Consider the following 20,579-nt stretch of genomic DNA (forward strand, 5'->3'; position numbering starts at 1 on the left):
TTTCACCCATGGTGAATTTGATATAATATAGGACTAGTTTTTTTTTAATCGGTTAATTTTAAACATTTTTTTTTTAAATTTTAAATGAATTCGCTGAATATTTGAATCTATTAAAAATTCAAATTTAATAACTCAATTTTTTTGAACAATAATAACTAAATTTTATTTTATATATTTTTCACTTTATAAATAAACAAATAATGTAATAGATTTCTATGTTTGAATCAGTTATCCACAATATTATAGTAAATTGAAGTAGCCAAATATAATATCAGTGTAAATAATACATTTTTCCTTCAAAATCATTGAAAATAATCATTATAATACTTGAATTTATAATACTTAAATCAAATATTTACCGATATAAAATCACATGGTTAACTCCATTCTCATGACGAGATAAAAGAAAATGTAAATTAAATTAGTAGTCATCTAATTATAAGTAAATTTATTTTTTTATCACACAATTATGAAAAGTTATAAAATAATCACGCAACTATTTAATTTTGTCTTTTTTGGTCACCAGTTAGTTAACAGTGACAATTTTTAAAATTAGCATGATAGCAGCTTTTAATTCTCAATATTTATGCATTGTGTTAATTTAGTCTTGATTCTAAAAATTCAATCCCTCAACAACTGTATACAAATTAGCAATCTATGTGTACGTCACTTCAGTAAAAATAATAAACATTAACTTTTCGATCCATTCTGAGGTGATTTGACAAGCAATGCAAATTCAAGAGTTAAAAGAGGCAAAAAAAAATAAATGGATGGCTAAAATGACTTTTTTTTTTGTAAAGTTGGAGGGCAAAAAAATATTATGCCCAAAGAAAACTTTCTTTACATTTATATGTCGTACGTTCTCTAGTATGTTCTGTACAAAAAAACTGAAGGGAAAGACTATGCTTGTTGATGATGATGATTGATGTTTGAATTTTTTTTTTTTTGCAATTGAAGTGATGAAGCTGAGTACCGTTGTAATTCTTAATAACGATAAGATTAATATGTTTAAAGGTTCTATGGAATTGGTTGTTGATAAATGGTGTCGCATTGAGGTCACCGATATTAATCTTTTGAATTTTGTTGTTATAACACCCTATCTTCTAAGGAGTATGAGTTGGTTAGGGTAGTTGAACAATAATTGAGTTGCTATTAGAGTACAATTTTCATTATAAAAATTTCAAGTTTATACACGAGACATCCGTACTCGTAAGCTAATTCTCAAAGAGTTCAAATTTGGTTCAATTATTTATGAATCAATTTATAATTTCATAACCAAAAATTACTAAAAACAAAAGCTTAAACACTAAAATCAATGGCTAGGATTCAACCCTCAAACATCCAATGGCTTCGACTTGCTTTTGCTTTTGTTGATCTTTACAAGTGCAGCTAGTATAAGAGGAATGCAAATTCCTTGGCTCATATCGGCACTTTGTTGTCCCCGTCGGGAGACATCCCGACAAGTAGCTTCTATTGGCATCCGGATACTCTCTCCACCGTTGATTGCGTTACGAAAATGCTTTGATCCTCTCTCGTGTTGTCTAAATCCGATTAACTTCCCTAGAGATACGCTGTTGTCTTGGAAAAATGATGCCGAAGACTGACCCAACCAATTCAAGGAAAAGAAGACATTAGCAAGCAAATACGTTAATTACAAGTAGCTTTGGTTGATATATGAATTATAACTTAAAGCACACCAAGGATCCCAAAAACATGTGTAGTTCAACAAATGTTTATAAAATAAAAGGGCAATAATAAAAAATTTTAGCTTTTAGATAAAGGAAGTTCCTTTTGAAGTGTATTATATTTTTTTCTTTCAAAAATAGTTATTTGTACTACACAACTTTTTTTAAAAAATTAAGGTGGTTACATTTTTAAAATTATCAAAAATTCTAAAATATAAGAATCTTTAAAATTCATTTAATATCATATATTACATTAAAAAAAAGTATAGTATATTAATTTTTTTTATAATGTTTCATTGAAAAAACATAAAGGATAGGTTTCGATGGACGGTGTGTTTAGTGTAAAAACAGCGTTAGTGGTGAGATTAGATACTATAATTGCCCATCCAAACTCACCCTAATAAAAGAAGTGGGGTATGGAACACTATGTAACAGTTATAGATATGATTAACAGTGTCTTTTATTATGTTTGAGAAGTTAAAAGTACTTTTTCACCTCAGAAGTAATGAAGAACACTTAACTTTCGGGGTCAAAACTGAAGTGAAAAATTACTTTTCCACTCAAACGCAAAAGTTGGAATATAGGTATTTTTAGTTTTTGCATTTGGAAGCGAAAACTATCAAAATATCGTTATTTATATGAACTATTTAAAAATATATGAAAAGTTAGATTAATTTATATTTTTATGTAACATTAATTTTACAAACAATTTATATTAGTTACTTAAAAATCCTTTAAAAAAGTATTTAAAAGTTATACTTCATGTACTGTTATATTAAATTATTTAAATATCATATAATTTAACTAATTTTTAACTTTACACTATCACGTCTAAAAGGACATTTTAACCTTCAACCACAATTTTTGACAATGATGAAGAACGTTAAAAATTAAAAAATCACACTTTTTCACAATGCTTTTCTATTACACTTTTTAAATTTTTTTTTCTAAAAAACACTTTTCAACCACAACAACAATGGAGAACTAGCCTTCATAGATGTGCATATTTTCAACATGGTCAAAATGTATTGTTAGTCTTTGTACTTTGGTAAAATTTGAGATTTAGTCTATATACTTGAAATGTTTAAAATTAAGTCAGCTTACTTTTTTTTTATTTAAAAATCTCAATCTAGTTATTAAAGTTGCAAGCATTTTTTGTCAAAATTTGAACTTAGAATTTTTATTATGCTGTCCTCACATGACCTAACAGATGATTAATAAGAATTTAAATATGTTAAATTAAAAAATTTTGACAAAAGCAACGTACAACGAAATTACTTGCCTAAGATTTTTAAATTAGAGAATTGAATTTTTAAATTAATACAGGACTAACATCACATTTTAACCTTTTCAACATTCATGCAAACGTACGATGGAGGTGGATGAACCCTCCCGTTTCATTTCATTACCATCCCTAAGAAAACATTTGATACCTATGTTACTCTGACCCTTCATTTTCCGTAATATATTTCTATTGAACTCATGTTTGAACATGATTAAATCCAAAGAAAGCTTAACCGACTTCGAGTAACATAGGGTTTCTCAGAAATACCTCGGTATCGAGGTTGGAGGAGGAGAGCGAGGAAAAGCTACTTGAAGGAATGTGCAAATAGTACGGTTGAACTGGCGGAGCTGAAACCTGATGTTGTAATCTTTCTTGTAATCGAAGCCTCATGCTCATTATTTGCAGCCCAAGTGGCCAACCATTCGAATTTTCCTCAATATGATTCTGTCAAACATATAACAGTGGTTAATACTCGACACGAAGTCACAATGTTTATTTTATTTTGAAAATTAAAATTATTTAACGAAATCGATCTAATTTATATTAAAAATTCAATGATGTAATTCCATCAAAGATTATATGTTAAATTCAACAGCTTAATTTCGATTTTAAGACATCTTTCATGTCATCTTAGAGCAAAAATATTATGAAAGTTTTTGTATTAAAAGTTGTATTGTATTTTATTTTTTCTATTTAAAAAATAGGTAAATTAATGGTTATATGTTAAATTAAAGAGTAAACTGATTATTTTATTAAAAATTTTATCCATATTTTATTATTAAAAATTAGTTATTATATGTTAGTATAAAGTACAGGTGGCACACTCTGATTATTTTGTTAACTGTAGAAATTGAAAAAAAAATTAATAAAAAAATCAAATCTAATATATATAAATTAATTTATCTCATTTTCGACTAAATGAAATAAAATACATCTAACTTTTAGTACAGATTATACGCATCAAGATTCAACAGCTACCTCGAGGTTACCCGAAAGGGCGTCACCCTTGATTCAAACTAAGAACTTCTCACATGCAAGAGGCTTTCTCGCTATGGCAAATATTCAAAGTGGACAATACATTCAAATTCCGACACAAATTTTCTAAAACCCCATCATTTCATTTCCTAATTTCATTTCAGTCCTTAAAAAAAACTGTCGGTGGAATCACAGATCAGTGATACCAGTGAAAACCAATGAAAAAATTAAGCAAGAAAGTTAAAGTTAAAGCAAAAAAAAAAAACCCCAGAAACCGAATCATAATTTCCAGATCAAAACAACATGAAAAAAAATTCAAATTCAAATGCATGATAATAATAATAATAATTAAAATAAAGAGAGAAAAAAACCCAGAAAGAATATTACCTCAGTTGCCATAATTCGAAACTCAATGAAGAAAATGAAAAGGAAAAATGGGTGAGAAAATTGATTAATGGAAAAGAAGGTGAATGATGGCTGCCATGGCTTGACTCATCTGAGAGATTATTATTCCTTAAACGAGGAAGGATTGATTGGGAGAAATGGGTCCCAAAAAGAAGGGCTTTTTTTTTTCATCGGCTTTGCAAAATCATATGAGAGAGAGAATAATTTATAGCTCTGATAAATCGCCATGGTGAAGCCATTAACAACAATGGTTTAACCTTTCAAACAAAAGATGTGAAAAATAAAAATGGGATGTTGTTGGTCAGTCTTTTTACATCACTCGGTCAGCCATTAATGTTAGGATTTGTTTGCTGTTTGATTAATTTTTAATGCAGGAATTTCTATAATATTTTTAACTTAATGAAATAAAGTGACCCCTCTGTATACATATACGTATATGTAATTTTATAGGTGAATTTTAGAGTAATGACAAGGGGAATTGGACAAATGAATTCACACTTCAAAAACACACCATAAAACCACCGTAAATGAAGCCTTTCAACTTTAAATGGGTTTTGCTCAAAATTTCAAGTATACCCATTCATTCATTTCCTTGAATTTTGATGTCCGGGCTGTTGGTTTCACAAGTAAATGGCAGCCATTGCTGACCGGAGAAAACTTAAATAAACCCTCTTCATGACACCAACATGGGACCAAAAATTAGCCTTTTCTTCGATTATTCGTTTAAATTTAAAGATTGATTTAATATTTTAAAATGTTTATTTAAAATATAAATTAAATTTGAATTTTATATTCAAGAGTCAAGTTTAATTTGACTCTGCCCGATTTTTAATATTTTATATATTTATATAACTTGTATAACATGAAAATAAAATATATAATATCATAATGTAATTATTAAAAAAAATTGATTTGTTTAGGTTTAAAATTTTAACAAAAATAATAATTAAATATAAATAAAATAACTTTCTAAAAAAAAAATTGACAGACTTAGGATGGGTTTTGATTGATGATGCCTTCTGCTGTTAGTGTAAAAATAATGGTGACGGTGAGATTAGATATTATAACAATACTGTAGCGTGAAATAAAAAATAAACTAAACGCACTGCATCGCTCATCCAAACCCACTCTTAAAGGATTATAAATTAACCATTTACATTTATAAACCGTGTTAAAGTAAAATTTTATGATATGGTATTGATGCTATTCATGAGCTTGAATCAACTTGTAAATAAAAATGAAATTGAATATGGTTGAAATATGGTGAATACATAACTACACATACTCGAAAATATGATAAATGTTTTTTTTCCAACCTTGTCGCATTTATGTCTTAATTCTTTTAAAACTTTTTCGTATTTTTATAGTTGTATTCTTGTCATAGATTTGTATTCGGTTTATTTTTTTAGGAGAAAGGTTAATTTGTTTTAGGTAAAATTAATTAAAACTTAACAATCAAGAGTAATTTTGGGGTTAAAAAGTTAAAAATCAATCAATGTTTGGGGTTGTTAGAATCATTAACTTCACACCCTCTACTTTTGTTTTTCTTTCTTTGTCATTTAAGTTTCACGTTAGTCAGATCTCAGCCTAGAGTTTTCAGACATTAATATTAGGAATAAAATCATATTTAGTCCCTAAATTTGGTAGTTTTTCTCATATTGGTTTCTGTTTTTTTTTTGGTCATATTAGTTTTGAAACTTAAAAGTTTTTTTTAAATTGATCCCTAAATTTGAATTTCATTAAGGTATAATGACATGACATTTTAAAATTGTGCCATATCATTACCAAAATTTTAAAAAATATATAACTTTTTGTATTTTTTTAATACATTTTTATATAAATTTTTAAAAAAAAATTTCAGGTAGTTCAAGACCAGGGATCAAATTAGGACAAATTGCCTAATTTTGAAACCAATACGGATCAAGAAATATTCAAGGATCAAATTAAAAAAAACTATCAAATACAGAGACAAAAATATTACTTTTAACCCTTAATAATAATGGCAAAGGGTAAATGACAACCAAGTTAAAACAAAACAAAACAAAAGGTAGAAGGTGGTTTAACTTAACTTCCTTTGTCTTTCATTTAGTTTGTTGTCATCAACTTTTTATTACATCCATATATTATGGAATAATATTAAATGTATGGTTAGTGTATAAGTTTTTATTTATTTATTTATTTATTTATAATAATTCATTTTGATTCTCGATTCTTTTATATTAATTTTGAATTTTGAATTTTGAGGTTTTATTTTGACAATATGATTTTATTTTATAATTTTTAGATATTATTTGATAAAGTTTAAAAAAATTCATAAATATTTCTTAAAAAACTTTTTTTTAAAATAAATAAAAATAAATAATTTTATATAGTAAATTTTTGAAAAATACTTCTTATATAGTATTTTTAAATTGTTTTTATTATTTTAAATATAAAATATTTATTTTTATATAAATTAAAATTTGGTTTGGTTAATGTAATTGTAGATTTTAACTTGTGAACAAAAAGCCCATTGATTCGAAATGATTTTTGATTTCTTTGTTATTTTTTCTCCTCCCTACTCGTCATTGATAAAGACAAAAAAAAATAGTAGATGACAAAAAAAAATTTGTAACTTAAATACTAATTATAATTATTATACTTTCCTCTTGAGGATTAGAATGTTAAGATTTAGAATTTTTGTCATATGAAAGACTCATGTAATACGATGCATCAAATATTATCCATATTTATGCTATATATTAAAATAATAGTTATTTAGATAAATGTATATTTAAAAATTTTAAAAAATAAAACACGTGTATTTTAATTTCGTAAAATTAAAAATTTCTGCCACACGTAAATCAAATAACTACCCTTAAAAAAATCCCCTAATAAGATAAATGCTTGGTTAATTTTTTAAAAGAACTTTTTTGTTTATTTTTAGATTTTAGTTTATAAATATTAATACATATATATAAATTATAATTGTTGTCAATACAGAATGATGTGGGTTTGAGTGCGTTGAAGCGCATTATTCTCCTATTTATAAGTTGGGGAGGAGCTATATATAGTTTTAGGCATTATCTCAAAAAGAACAAATATTATCCTCCTATTTATTTTCAGGTTGATTCAAGATTATTCTAATTCTTTTACTTATTTTTTATTTATAAGACATAATTTCTTTCTAAAATATATAATTAAAATTATTGGTCATTGATTTTTTAAGATATTTAGGGTGGGGTTGGATAGGCGGTGGGGTATAGTGTGGTGTGTTTAGCTTACTTTTTGTATCACGCTACAATATTGTTACAGTATTTAATCTTACCGCCACCGTTATTTTTATACTAACCGCAGGTAAATGCACCACCCATCCAAGCCTACCCTTATTAGATCTGCTCATTAATCCTAATTCCTCTTTTAATTTTTATTTCATTTTTAAATGATGTATTTAAAAGTTGATCTACACCTTAACTTATATATCAGTTGGATTCATACCCAATTCATTTGAGGAAATATAAAATTATTTTGTTCTAGAAAACTAAAATTATTTTATTTTAAAATTTTAAAATTGCTTATTGAGTAAACATTACGGCTTGATATCTTTATTCGAAGAAATTATTAAAAATAAATTTATTTTATTAATTATTTTATTTTTAAATAATATAATTTTTATACCTCATTCGCAACAAGACATGTGGCAAGCCTAGAGACGTATAGACAATAAGTCTGCCATCAATAAGCTGGGAGGTCACTTGTGAACTCACCCTCCTGATGGGACTATCTAGGCAACGGATGGCCTGATCTTCATTGGGAACATGAACTCGTTTGGTCACCAAACATTAGTGGGCTTAACTACTTTATTCCATCAGAGTTAGAATCAGGGATAGAATATGTCCTGTCACAGACATCCTCGTCCCATTGAAAACATCCTTCCTACGCACTTTGTAATAATTGCTAGATAGCAAGCCCAACACGTTAACACGGTATTACATGGGCCCCTAGCTTATAAATACCCCCAAGAACGATGAAGAAGGGATTGACTCTTGAAAATACTAAACCTACATTCTGTTAGTACTCTTCAAAGTTATTATCTTCATCATTCTCTCTACCCTTGTTCTCCTTAACCTCCGGCTCTTTGCCCCGACTGGGTGAACTGGCTTCCATATCACCCACCATTCTTTTTTTTTTTTTGGTACTCCCTCCTTGTTGTGTTGTTCTATCAACATTGGTGTGGTGAGCATGAATGGCATGGCTTCTCAATCTTGAAATGGTACCCTTGCTGATTGAACTAATTAGACCAATGACCCTATCAACCAAACTAACTCCTCTACTCCACAAAGCACTCCTATCCCATCAGTTTCCGGCATTTCCACCAGCCTAAATCTTGCATAGACCTTTCCTTCTACTTCAACTCCAATATGATCTCATTTACAATATGCGAGCATCCTTCTTCCTACCCTAAAATAATTAGTACAGGCTTTGAAAGCTGCACTAGTAGGAATAATTCCTCCAATCACCGCAACTCTATCAACGACCATAACATCTCAATTACATCCTAGTGTTGACTCTTTCTGGGCCATTTGACTATATAGTCCACTACTTGAAGAAGCTGTAACCTATCTCACAAGCACACCTCCTCTGAAAATCGCAATTCCCATCCTATTGAACAAAGAGTCCCATCAATAGGCATTAGGTCCTCAACCTCACAATTCAAAGACCAAAGAGAAACTACGACATCTGGAAGAGCAATTTTCTCAATAAGAATGCCGCTTCAAGAAGCAACAAGAGCAACAATGTATCATCGACCAAAGGAATGTCCAGAATGAATAGCTCATTGTTGAATTAAGGGTGGCACGGGAGGTTTCCAAGCGAGACAATCTGGCTTAACAAGAAGATGAGGCCCAGTTTGCCCTCCGTAAAAAACGAGAGTGTAATCACATGGAAGACATCTAAAAAAATAATGCTACCCTCCCGACCATATCCTTGCATTCTCAGGGAAACAAAAACATCTCTGTAAAGGAATAACTCAAAGCCTTCAGGGCAGAGCTAATGCAAGAATTAAAAGGAGTGAAAAATAAACGAATCTATCTAGAATTACTCTAATAATCCACTAGCACAAGAATTTTTGGAAAACCATATCTCCAACTCCTTTAAGTTCCCAAAGTTCTACAATGGATCGGCGGATCAGAAAGACCATCTGCCCGGTTTAATAACCATATGAACATATTTGGGGCATCCGACGGTGTAAAATGCAAAGATTTCTCCATGACCTTCTTGTAAATAACTCGATAGTGGTACCTGTCGTTGCTTGGGTGATCAATCCACTCCTTTGAGCGGTTGGCTTAAGAATTCTTAAGTCATTTTCTCAAAAATAAGACCCTCAAACAATCCCTAAACATATTTGATGACCACCCATCAAGAAGCAAATTAATCCCTCCGCGATTATGTTAAGAGATTCAATGCTACTACCATACTCACGAAATGAGTCACAAACGAGTGGACCATTCAACCTTTTATAGTCGAGACCTCTTATCTGTTGCAAAAATCTCTATTTGAAAACAATTTTCTTGCATAACGAAAAATTAAAATTTTGAAAATAGACTTGGTTTGTGATATTTATAACAATAAACCCTAACTGAATTCATACATGTGTTTTCAGCTTAACGAACATTCATTTTTCCCGACTTTCAACCAAATGATCTTCTATACTATTATCGTATCACGAACTACTTTGAATGTGGGCTCAAACCAATTGAATTGAAATACAGAAATAAAAAAAGTTTTTTCTCTTTTATTTAGGGTGAAAACGAAAATTCTCTCCTCTTAATAGAAATTGGTAGAATTTTTATTCTGGAAAAATATATTTAATAGTTGAGAATAAATTCTCTCTATTTTTTGGCAGAGTAACAATTTCTTAAAGTTGTGTTAATAGCTCTATCCGTGCCATCTACTTATAGGAAGAGAAGGTAGAACCCTTTGTTGAGTTGTAGTGGTTTATTTCAAATAGAAAAATAATTTCCTACTTAGAGTAGGAGTGGGATGGATGACACACTCTAGTATTCCTACTAGGGTTGCCACCCTCTTCATGTTATATGAGGGGTTTGGGGCCTCTCTCACATCAGGTCTAATTTTGAGTACTTTTTGATTTTTTGACCTAGTACTCTATAATGTGATCCAACCTGATTCAGGTTTTCTATTTACCAAAATAAATTTGAATATTTTATATAAACAATTTTCTCATCCTTATTTTACCCACAGTAAAATTTTAACGATTTTACCCCTGATAAAATTTTGAGAAAATATGTTCAATATTTTATACCTCAACATGTTCACTATGACCAAATGGTTTAATTTCATTTTCGGGCTTAAAAACAACTAAAAAACATAAACTAATTCTTCCAATAATTTTAAGTAATTCATATAGAATTGCATGGGGTCGGAACGATACTGAAAGGAGGAATTTTCTGACAGTTTAATGATCTGCACATTCTGGTGGTATATCCACATATTTTGGCAGTCTATCTGTGATTCTGGTGGTTTGTCCACATATTTGTCTGTTCTAGCAAATTATCTTCAATATCTGGTGGCTTGTCCACACTTTTGGTGTGTTATTAGATGGATGAGTTCTGAGGAACTCTTTTATGATGTGTAGCGGAGTTGGGTATGAAAGTTTTTGAAAATTCTATAATGATTTCTGAAGAACTCTACATCGACATCATCATACATATTGATATCTGTGAAATTGGACTGCTTATATATATTTTCTGCTATATTCTAAAATGTATGTTTTAATTAATGTTTGTTACCTAAGTTAAGATTCACACTGGGCTTATTTAGCTCACTTGTTAGTTCTTTGACTTTCAGATAACACCCGAGGTATTAGGGCTTGGACACAACATCTCAAAGAGACTCTGAGAACTATTTCAATAAAAGATTCAATAAACTTATTTATGGTATTTTGTTATTTTGGGGACTATAATAAATTTCTCTATGGACAGTGGCATGGGGCTTTACTTTGGAGAATTTTGTTCTTATTTGCATGACTTGATTGCATGACACTAGAGTTTTAAAAAACCGCTCGAATGGGTATTTTAAATGATTTCGCATGAAACTTGATTTTTAAATTAAAATCTATCAATAACACATTTTTTCGCTGTAAATGTCGAAAAATGAGTTTTTAATAAAATTCGAAATAGCTTTGAATATGATTGAATTTTTACAAATGAAATATTAAATATTTCGATTTATAAAATTATCAGGTTTTTATGAAATTAAGATAAACACTCGATTTCACTTATTTTGAATTAATAAGTTAATAATTTTAAAATAAGTTCAAAATTACGGAAGTTTATTTTAGGCCATTTTCGTGGACAAATGGTTTTGAAATATGATTGAAAATAAAGATAAATGTTCGATTTCACTAATTTTGAATGAATTAGTAAATAGTTTTAAAAAGTACGTTTGAAAATTTGAAAGTCTACTTCGACCATTCCAGTGGCCAATGTAGCTTTTCGAATTTAGCTGTAACGTCTGGGTCAGGTTTGGAAAGCTATAGGGAGGGGAAAGGTGAAACCCACTTCAAGAAGAAATAGCAAGATGTAGAACTCGGATCTTCCACCAGTGGAATCAGGGCCAAAGACCTCACTTAAATTATACGAACCTTTTAGGAACTAAACTTATATTTGTGATGTTTGGCAAGCAAACCGCGACATAGTAGCAAAATTTTAATTTCCTAAAGGGTTGTAGAGCACACATAACTGAAGCTAGCAGTAGGCTCATAACCTGCCCTTTCGGAGTTTGTGGCAGTAGCTCTGTCAGACTTCGTTGTGGTGGCTTTTTGACTCTTTACCATTACTTTCGACGAAGCACGACCAGTGTGACTATCACCCTTGAGCTGACTTCTTTTACCAAACTGTTCACCTCCTTTGGCCATTTTCTCAGCAAAAGTATAAAAAATTACTCTAATACCGACAAAAAGAAGAATTACAACGTGAATTGAAGCAAACAAACCATTAGAATGCAGAAATCGTTGAAGAAAATTAACAAAATCAATAAAATCTCTAACAACATTTGCATAAATTTCAAAACAAAAAAGGAGGCAAAAATAACTTTGAAGAAGACAACCTAGAATATATACACCTATCTCCCAAAACGTATCGTTTTGAAGAATAAGCAACATCCAATAGCAACTTACCACCTGTTACAAAAGGCTATTGTTTATCATTATCGTGGCTCCTTAGAAGTGCAATTCTCAAGGTACATTTATGATAAAATCTCAACAAATGAGATATAATGTTCCATCGTGGAATAAAGCCACCATTGAGAACAACCTAGAAAGAAGAAGTTATCAGAGCAGGGTGTTTTGAGGAAGGCCATATAACCCATCTCTCGACTCAAAAAGAGGGGATATTGTTATGCCCCCATTCGTGACAAGCCATGTGGCAAGCTTGGGAGACGTCTTAATAGTAAGCCTACCATTAACAAGTCGGGAGGTCACTTGTGAACTTACCATTTCTAATGGACTATCCGGGTAATAGATGGCCCAATCTTCATTTGGAACGTGGAGTCGTTTGATCACCAAACATCACGTGGGCTCAACTCCTTTATCCCATCAAAGTCTGAATGAAGGATAGGATCTGCTCTAACACAGACATCCTCGTCCCATTGAAGATACCCTTCCCATTCGCTCCGTATGATGGCTAAATGACAATGTCATATTACAGGAGGCTCTGACCTATAAATACCGCGAAGAATGATGAAGAGGGGATCGACTCTTGAAAATACTAAGCGTACATTCTACTAATACTCTTCAAAGTTCTTATATTCAGCATTCTCTCCACCCTTGTTTTCTTTAGCCTCCAGCTTTCCGCCTGACTAGGTGAACCGGCTTCCATAGCATCCACCACTCACTTCTTTGTACTCCCTTCTTGTTGTATCGTTGTATCAACAATATTTAAAGGAGTTGATGCACATATTGAGTCATAGGTCAATTCAAAATTCATACCTAACTGAATCAGGAAAAAAAGTTTAAAAACAAAAACAAACTTACTACTATTTATGTGAGAAAAAAATTAATTTGAATTTGAGTTAAAACAAATCGGATTGATCCAAAGACAAAGCTAAAGGCAAGCAATGGTCTTGAACCCTTGGTCAAATGGGAAATTTTAATTAATAGTCCCATCAAGTATTGAATCTTCATTTTAAACTTTTTTGTCGTTCAAATAAATTGAAAATATATATAATTTTGATCTCTTCTAAATTTTAATAATTAATTTAATCCTTTTTAGAATATCTTTGAGACTTCAACCCCTCAAATTTTTAAAATTTTATCTTAATCTCTTATGCAAAATTTTTGGCTTCGTCTATGTATTGATTAAAAAATTTAATTTTTTTTACTTAAACCCAATCTAATTGAGTTAAGCGGGCCACCCGAATCGTTAACGGGTTTAGTCCCAGGGGCTTTAAAAAGAAATGGATGAGGTAGGTGGAGTGATCCCGAGAGTGACATGTTTTGAGACAACGTAGGGAAAAGGTAAGTAAGACCAAGAAATGATAAGTTGAAAAAGTCATCCAAAAAAGGCCCAATGTGGTCAACAAATGGGGTTGATTGAAAAGTTTAGGGACTCTTTCTGCAAAAAGAGAAACAATAACAACACTTGGCACTTTGTTTGGGACAAGTTAAAAAAGAAAAAAGAAAAAAAAAAGTATTGTTCTGATCGTTAGTTGAACTTAAAAGTTGATATAGGTCACATAGGTGGCCAAACTCTTCTACTTCAATGGCGGTGCCAAGTTCATAGCCTATACGGCACGTTGAATGATAGTGACAGCAAATTTGTATATTTTTTCACCAACCAAATTATTCATCAATGTCTAAATTTTCACCTATAAGGACATACCAATTTTGAAATATAACTTTTTAAAATTTTATTTTTAATTTTATCTCAATTTTTAATAGAACATACTAAAACATCGATTCAATCATTAAAATCATATGTATTTTTTGTCAAAATTTGTCAATTTAGAAGTTTAATTAGATTGTTCTCATATAATGTTACATATAATTGACAGGAAATAATCATGTTAAAGTTGACAAATTTCGACAAAAGTTACCAACTTAGAAAATTATATATTTTTTAATATTCAAAGATTAAATCGTAAATTCTATAAAAGTACAAGGACTAACAATATATTTTAACAATTCAGATTTGAGATTATCCCTCTTCATTGTGGAGTGGATGAGATGAGCTCCAGCCCTAGCTTACCCTAACCCACTTCAAGCTAGTTTGCCATTGAAGTTGAAAAGTGATCCGAAAGAAAACTTTTTAAGAACGCTATTAAAAGTTGCTTATGAAAAGATAAAATGAAGGAAGTTGAAAAGTGATCCAAAAGAAAACTTTTTAAGAACTCTATTAAAAGTTGCTTATGAAAAGATAAAATGAAGAATTAATAGAGAATAAAAAAGTAACTTTGTTAAAAAACAGTTTTCCAAAAATTAAAAGTGACTAAAGATTAACTTTTTGATTTGGGCTAAAATCCCAATTTAAAATCAATGTTTGATTTGGAAAGCTGTTTGTTTACCCTTTTTATTTATTTATTTTTAGAAAGTGTTTTTCAACTTTAATAGTAGACAAAACTTTGGATTTTGTTGTTGAGAGTTGAAGTGACATAATAACTTATTTGATTTTTTAACTTTATCAAAAAAATCATTTTAGTTATCCATTTAATTTTTTATCTCTTTTAGTTTTTAAACTTGCAATGCTAGTCAAATTACCAAAAAAATAGAAAGAAAAATTAATATTTGTTAATTTTACTGGCATGACATTCATATAAATTGTCATGTCAATAATTAATTATTTTTTAAAATTAAAAATATTTTAAAATTTAAAATTATTTAAAATATATAAAAATATCAATTAATTTTTTAAAAAATAGTTAATTGTTAATATACACGTAGATATCATGTCATTAAAATTAACACATTTTAATTTTTTCAACTGTTTTGATATAATTTTACAAATCATATAAATTTAAAAATTAAAAAAAGATGAAAATGGAATACTAAAACCACTTATTTTTTCGGAAAGTTAGAGAGCCAATGCATTGAAGTTGTGGTGTGCTCTTCTGTATTTATTGCTGTACGTATGTACTCGTTTCTTCTACAATGAAGTTTATTATTAATATGAAAAAATATAATATAATCTTTTTACTCCTAAATTTGGTAATTAAAATTATTTTGGTGTTTATACTCACTTTTTTTCAGTTTGACACTTAAACTTAACAATTAAATCCATTTTGATTAATAAACTTGAAAAATATAAAAATTTGATAATATAACACTTTAAAATTGTACAAAAATCATCACTCAAAAATTTAAAAAATTATATAATTTTTCATATAATGATATAATACAATCTCAGAATATCATCCTCAAATATTTTAGATGTTGAATTAGTAGTTGAACAGTTCGAACCACTGGTTCCTAATTCATCCAATTCAATCAGTTCGACTATCAAACCAACAACAATTAAATAAATAATTAAAAATTCATAAAAATATTAAAAAAATTATTAAATTAGTACAACTTTCAATTTTTGTCTCAATTTTTACCAATTTTAAACAATTTCTAAACCAATTGATTCAACCCATTTGTTCAGATCATTATATCAATTAGTTCTCAATCTATCTGATCTAATAATATTAATCACATCATTAAATCTTGACAAAATCCAAGAACAAGAACCAAAGTAGACAAAGAAATATATAAGTACCAAAGTGAACCTAATTGAAAAAAAAATTATCCCAAAATAAAAGATAAATAAATAAAAGTAAAGCCCTTGTACATCTACTGCATAATTAAAGAAAAAAACAATATATGACTAGGTTGATATATAATCTAAATCATCTAATTTGAAAACCTGCCAGTTGGGAAATTTATACCAAAAGTTGTGATGTTTATATAAAAAATTTTAACATGTACACTTCAATTAGAAATTTCGGTATATGCTTTCTTGTGAAACGTAGAGTAGAATTTTCCGGGTTCATGCAACTCATTAAAGCTTCTAAAGGAAACAGTGCTTAATCTGAGAGGAAAGTAGGTGTGATCATACATTATTTTCAGTCTGCTTGAAAATTAGAGATGGTTTTGGGATACTAATTAAAAGAAAACTGATGGAAATAATAATTATTATAATTGAACAAAAACAGAAGCAGGATATTCAATGTCATCTTTTTCTTTTAAATTTTTTTTAAAAATCTTCATGAGGAAAGACCTAACTTTACACCCCCTTTCCTTTGCTTCCTCCATTTCCTTGCCTCTTTTCTTCTCATGCTGCTTTCATTTGCTGCAATAATAATAAATAAATAAATAAATCCCATTTGCATTATTTTATTACAATAATTTCAGCTTTAACAAAAAAAAAAGTAAAACGGTATTTAAGATGCCCCTTCCTTGCCCATTTCACTAGTTAAATAGACCCACCTACTTCCAAAATTCCCGACCCAGTAATATTAAACACATCGCATTCGTGTTTATGACATTCATACATTCCAATCGTTGTGTTTATGTTTATACAACACGCAGACATGGATTACACAGATTGTCAGGCCAAAAACCAGGCAGATTTAAGAATCTGAATATCCGGACCGTTCAATTCTAAATTGAAGGTCAATGGCGAGTGCAATTAGTTCTAAGTTAAATCGTGTGTGTGTGTGTATGTTTTGGTAAGAATGTTTCTTACTTACTCGTTTCTCTTCTTCCATCCTGGCCTTGATGAAAGAGTACATTGCCACTCCAGCAATAGCTATGGCTGTTCCAATACCTGTCTGCGTTGAAATCTTGTTTCCTGTAAGAAGTAGATCGTTCAATATTCAGCCTGAAGAGTTACATCCTGACAGTAATCCGAAAACAGAGTATAAGCAAAGATTAAGATTTAAACTTACCAAAGGCCAGGATTGAGAAGCCAATGACAAACACACGTTTCAGCACATTGCCAACTGCATGAGTGAGTGGTGCCACCCGCTCTAGTGTGTTGGTAGCCAACTGAATACCAAAAAAATCTTCATCAGCTTCATCCGTACATATAAGGGCTTTACTAATGAGCGACGCATAAGACACTGTTCAGAGTATCACTCTTATTTTCAATACATTGGTGTAAGAGTGCTTTCAGGGAACTCATTAGCAAAATCATATGTCAAGAGGCATCATGCTTGGATTAGATGCATAGAATCATAAATCAACACGAATGGAACTTCAAACAATGAAAATAAGGATAAGATAATGTACCTGATTGTAGAGATGGTAAAACATACCCACCCAAAAGAGATCCGAGATGAATTTAGTCATACCAACTTTAGCAATAGCATCAGTGAAACCATGCTTCATTAATTGAGGGCCCTCGAACTGCAATGAGGGAAACGAGGTTTAAGCGACCGTGGGCTCTAGGTTCGAAAGTGTCTAAATATCTGCAGTTGCCCTCAAATTTTTACTTACAATGATGGCCGGAGGAATACAGACGAAGAGCGCAATGATGGAAATATAAGCGTAGACATTTGTACTGTCCATATCGGTCTGCATATATACGAAAAACCGACAAATATCATAAAATGCTTATCACAATAGAGGGTCAAAAATATAAAGGAAGTGAAGAAGAGGAAGAAAGGAGCTCTGTTTGATTCTTTCAAAAAGGAACTGCGAAGAGTTTCAAAGAAAGTCACCATAGCTTTCTTGGAATAGATACTCCTGTAAGTGAATGAAATGTTAGAAATCATTGCACTAATGAAACCCGTCCAATTGAACGACAGCTCAGTCAGTGATGCCATCGATACACCTGCATGCATTTTGGGTTAAATGATACCCAAACATGGAGACACGTTAACAATTCAAGTGCAAATTGCCAATCTCGTAATAGAGTTCTAGAGTTTGTTTATCTACACAATTAGAGCTAGAGCACAATTGATACTTGAGCCAATTCAAATGAGATGACCGAACAAAGAATAGAGAAATCACCAATAACAACAGGAGCAAGAGACAGCCATAGAGTTAATGGAATGGATTGTCCAAGTATGAATTGGGAAGCAGCAGCATTGAAGAAAGGCTCAAGAGCTGAAAAAAACAACAACAAACTAGTTATCAATAGGCTACACCTGACATAAAACCACATATATTTAAAATATCATCCTTAACTATGTTAGTCGGAAGTTGGTGTGAGTGTTGAGACAGGCAAGTGTTCAACACGCCATGTCTGAAAAAGTGTCAGACATGAGTGTTGGACATGAATGCTTCAAGAAAAATAAAGAGTTGGGAGCAACATAGCCTGCACAAGAGAATATATAGATACATATAATGTCATCATCACCTTTGATTGTGTGGGTGAAAGACACAGCAACAGCTGCAAAGGAGACATTGCTAGTTACATGGCCCAATGCATGGCATACGGCAACAGGGATCAACAACTTCAGTAGGTTTGAATCAATAGGCTACACACAGATTTACATAAATCATCAGTGCCACAATAGCGACAAATTCTCGGGTTTTCCTCAAAAAGAACTTTAGCAGGTTATAACATGTTGCATTTTCCCCACATTGAGGATTCTTACAGCAGCTAACACAACTAAAAGATTTGTAAGAAACTACGTTGTAATATTAAGATGATGGGATTTAATTCCTTCACTTACAGCTCGCTTAGGGAGGCCAACGGCCCAGCCGATCAAACAATATATCACCCCAACGAACAAGTGAATAACTGACACAAAACTGCATAAAAAATGGCATCAAACCATTACTATTCAATGGGAAAGAAAAAGTAAAATTCTGGTTTTGGATTCTCTAGTGTAAAATTTTGAAATTTAATCTCTATACTTATAATTTCACATAATTTGATCCTCTCCAATATTATTAGCAGGTCTAAATTGATAATGCTGGTAACTGCGGCCGTAAACGTGAAATTCACGAATCTGCTAAAACTATTAACCCCGTTATTAATCAACCATTAAGACATTAAAAACTGCAATTAACAGTATTATTTGGACCTACAAATAATATTATAAAAGTAAAGGCATTATTCCACGTTAAAGTTGAGTTAGTAGATGGACTAAAACTAAGATTAGACCAAATGATAAGTTAAAAATTCCCCAAAAAAACAAGAAAAATGATATAAAAACTCCAATTACTTACTAGGGATAAGGGAAGTAATTGTAGATCTTCTTGTTGAGAATGTTAAAGATTACATTTAAGAAGTACCTGGAAGGATAAAAAATAGAATTAAAACACGATGTTGTAAATTGAAATTTAAAAAAAAAATTGAAGTAAATTTGACTGTTGACCGAATCTTAACCACGGTTCAAACCGCCGAACATTTGACGGCTAAACACGCCGACCGGTTTTTTTACCTACCACATGAAGAAGAAGAAGCCAGTAACAAGAGCGGGATACTTTTGGAAGAATCCAACCGGAGCGATCTCAGCGTCCCTGCAATATCACCGAATCAGTGAGTCAGAGAACTAAGGCGTGGACGAGTTTGACCGAGTCAGAACGGAGGAAACGGACCTCACCCGGCGGAATCGCTTCCTCCCCCGGCCGCCGACGACGCGGAAGCTAGAACCGGCTTCAAAATCTCCCGTTTATTGACCGGCGAGATCTCGAGCAACAGCGACGGCCTTAGCTGTCTCCCCCATATCACGTTCCCGCCTTCTCCGACGGCTCCGATAGGCTTAGCCGAAGCAAACGAAACACTGAGAGAGTCTCGCGAAAGCTTCGGCCTGATCTGAGGCAAGCCGGCGATGGTGGAAGCGCGTGACAACAACCGCGACTCCATTGTTACTGAGAGGAAGAGAGAATCAAATGGCTATCCCCTTAGATAAGAGTGAGCTCTTTAATGGAGGGAAAAGAATTAAGAAATTAACAGATTTTTCATTTTCTATATTTATTTTGGTTTATTTCTAAGTTTAGTCCTTATACTATTCTAAAATTTGATATTTAATCATTTTATTTTAATTTGATATAATTTATTATTGGTGTAGGGTTGAGCAAATTTTTTTATTTCGAGAAATCAAAAACCAATTTAAATCATACCACAAATTAACAAACTATCATTACTCCAACTAAATCAATTTTTATTTTATTTCATTTATAATTAATTTTAATTTTTATGATGTAAAAATAAAAATTGTAAGGTTCAGTTGACATTTTTTCTGTGATAACAATAAGAAAGATATGAATTTAAGAGCGTTTAAACACATGTTATTTATTA

The 20,579-nt window shown here is 30.9% G+C and overlaps 2 protein-coding genes across 3 annotated transcripts; both read right to left on the reverse strand.

The window, feature by feature from the left end:
• Positions 1-1,141: 1,141 nt before the first annotated feature.
• On the reverse strand, positions 1,142-4,762 carry LOC107889013 (uncharacterized). The gene is made up of 3 exons (XM_016813301.2): positions 4,333-4,762; positions 3,238-3,414; positions 1,142-1,600 (listed from the first exon to the last, which is right to left on the reverse strand). Exons 1-3 carry the CDS (start codon positions 4,342-4,344, stop codon positions 1,334-1,336), a joined length of 456 nt encoding a protein of 151 aa, XP_016668790.1. The 5' UTR covers positions 4,345-4,762; the 3' UTR covers positions 1,142-1,333.
• An 11,724-nt stretch (positions 4,763-16,486) lies between these two features.
• Positions 16,487-20,224, reverse strand: LOC107889014 (triose phosphate/phosphate translocator, chloroplastic). 2 transcript variants are annotated; one of them, XM_016813303.2, is made up of 12 exons: positions 19,882-20,224; positions 19,724-19,798; positions 19,505-19,570; positions 19,006-19,084; positions 18,687-18,807; positions 18,338-18,433; positions 18,046-18,158; positions 17,822-17,899; positions 17,615-17,731; positions 17,272-17,371; positions 17,074-17,174; positions 16,487-16,673 (listed from the first exon to the last, which is right to left on the reverse strand). In XM_016813303.2, the coding sequence occupies exons 1-12, from the start codon at positions 20,142-20,144 to the stop codon at positions 16,656-16,658; spliced, it is 1,227 nt and encodes a 408-aa protein (XP_016668792.2). In that variant the 5' UTR covers positions 20,145-20,224; the 3' UTR covers positions 16,487-16,655. The 2 variants fall into 2 exon arrangements, with proteins under 2 accessions (XP_016668792.2, XP_016668791.2); XM_016813302.2 differs by having other exon boundaries at positions 17,070-17,174; positions 19,882-20,210.
• Positions 20,225-20,579: the final 355 nt, after the last annotated feature.

This window comes from Gossypium hirsutum, chromosome A09, assembly GCF_007990345.1.
Source record: "Gossypium hirsutum isolate 1008001.06 chromosome A09, Gossypium_hirsutum_v2.1, whole genome shotgun sequence".
Lineage (NCBI taxonomy): Eukaryota > Viridiplantae > Streptophyta > Magnoliopsida > Malvales > Malvaceae > Gossypium > Gossypium hirsutum.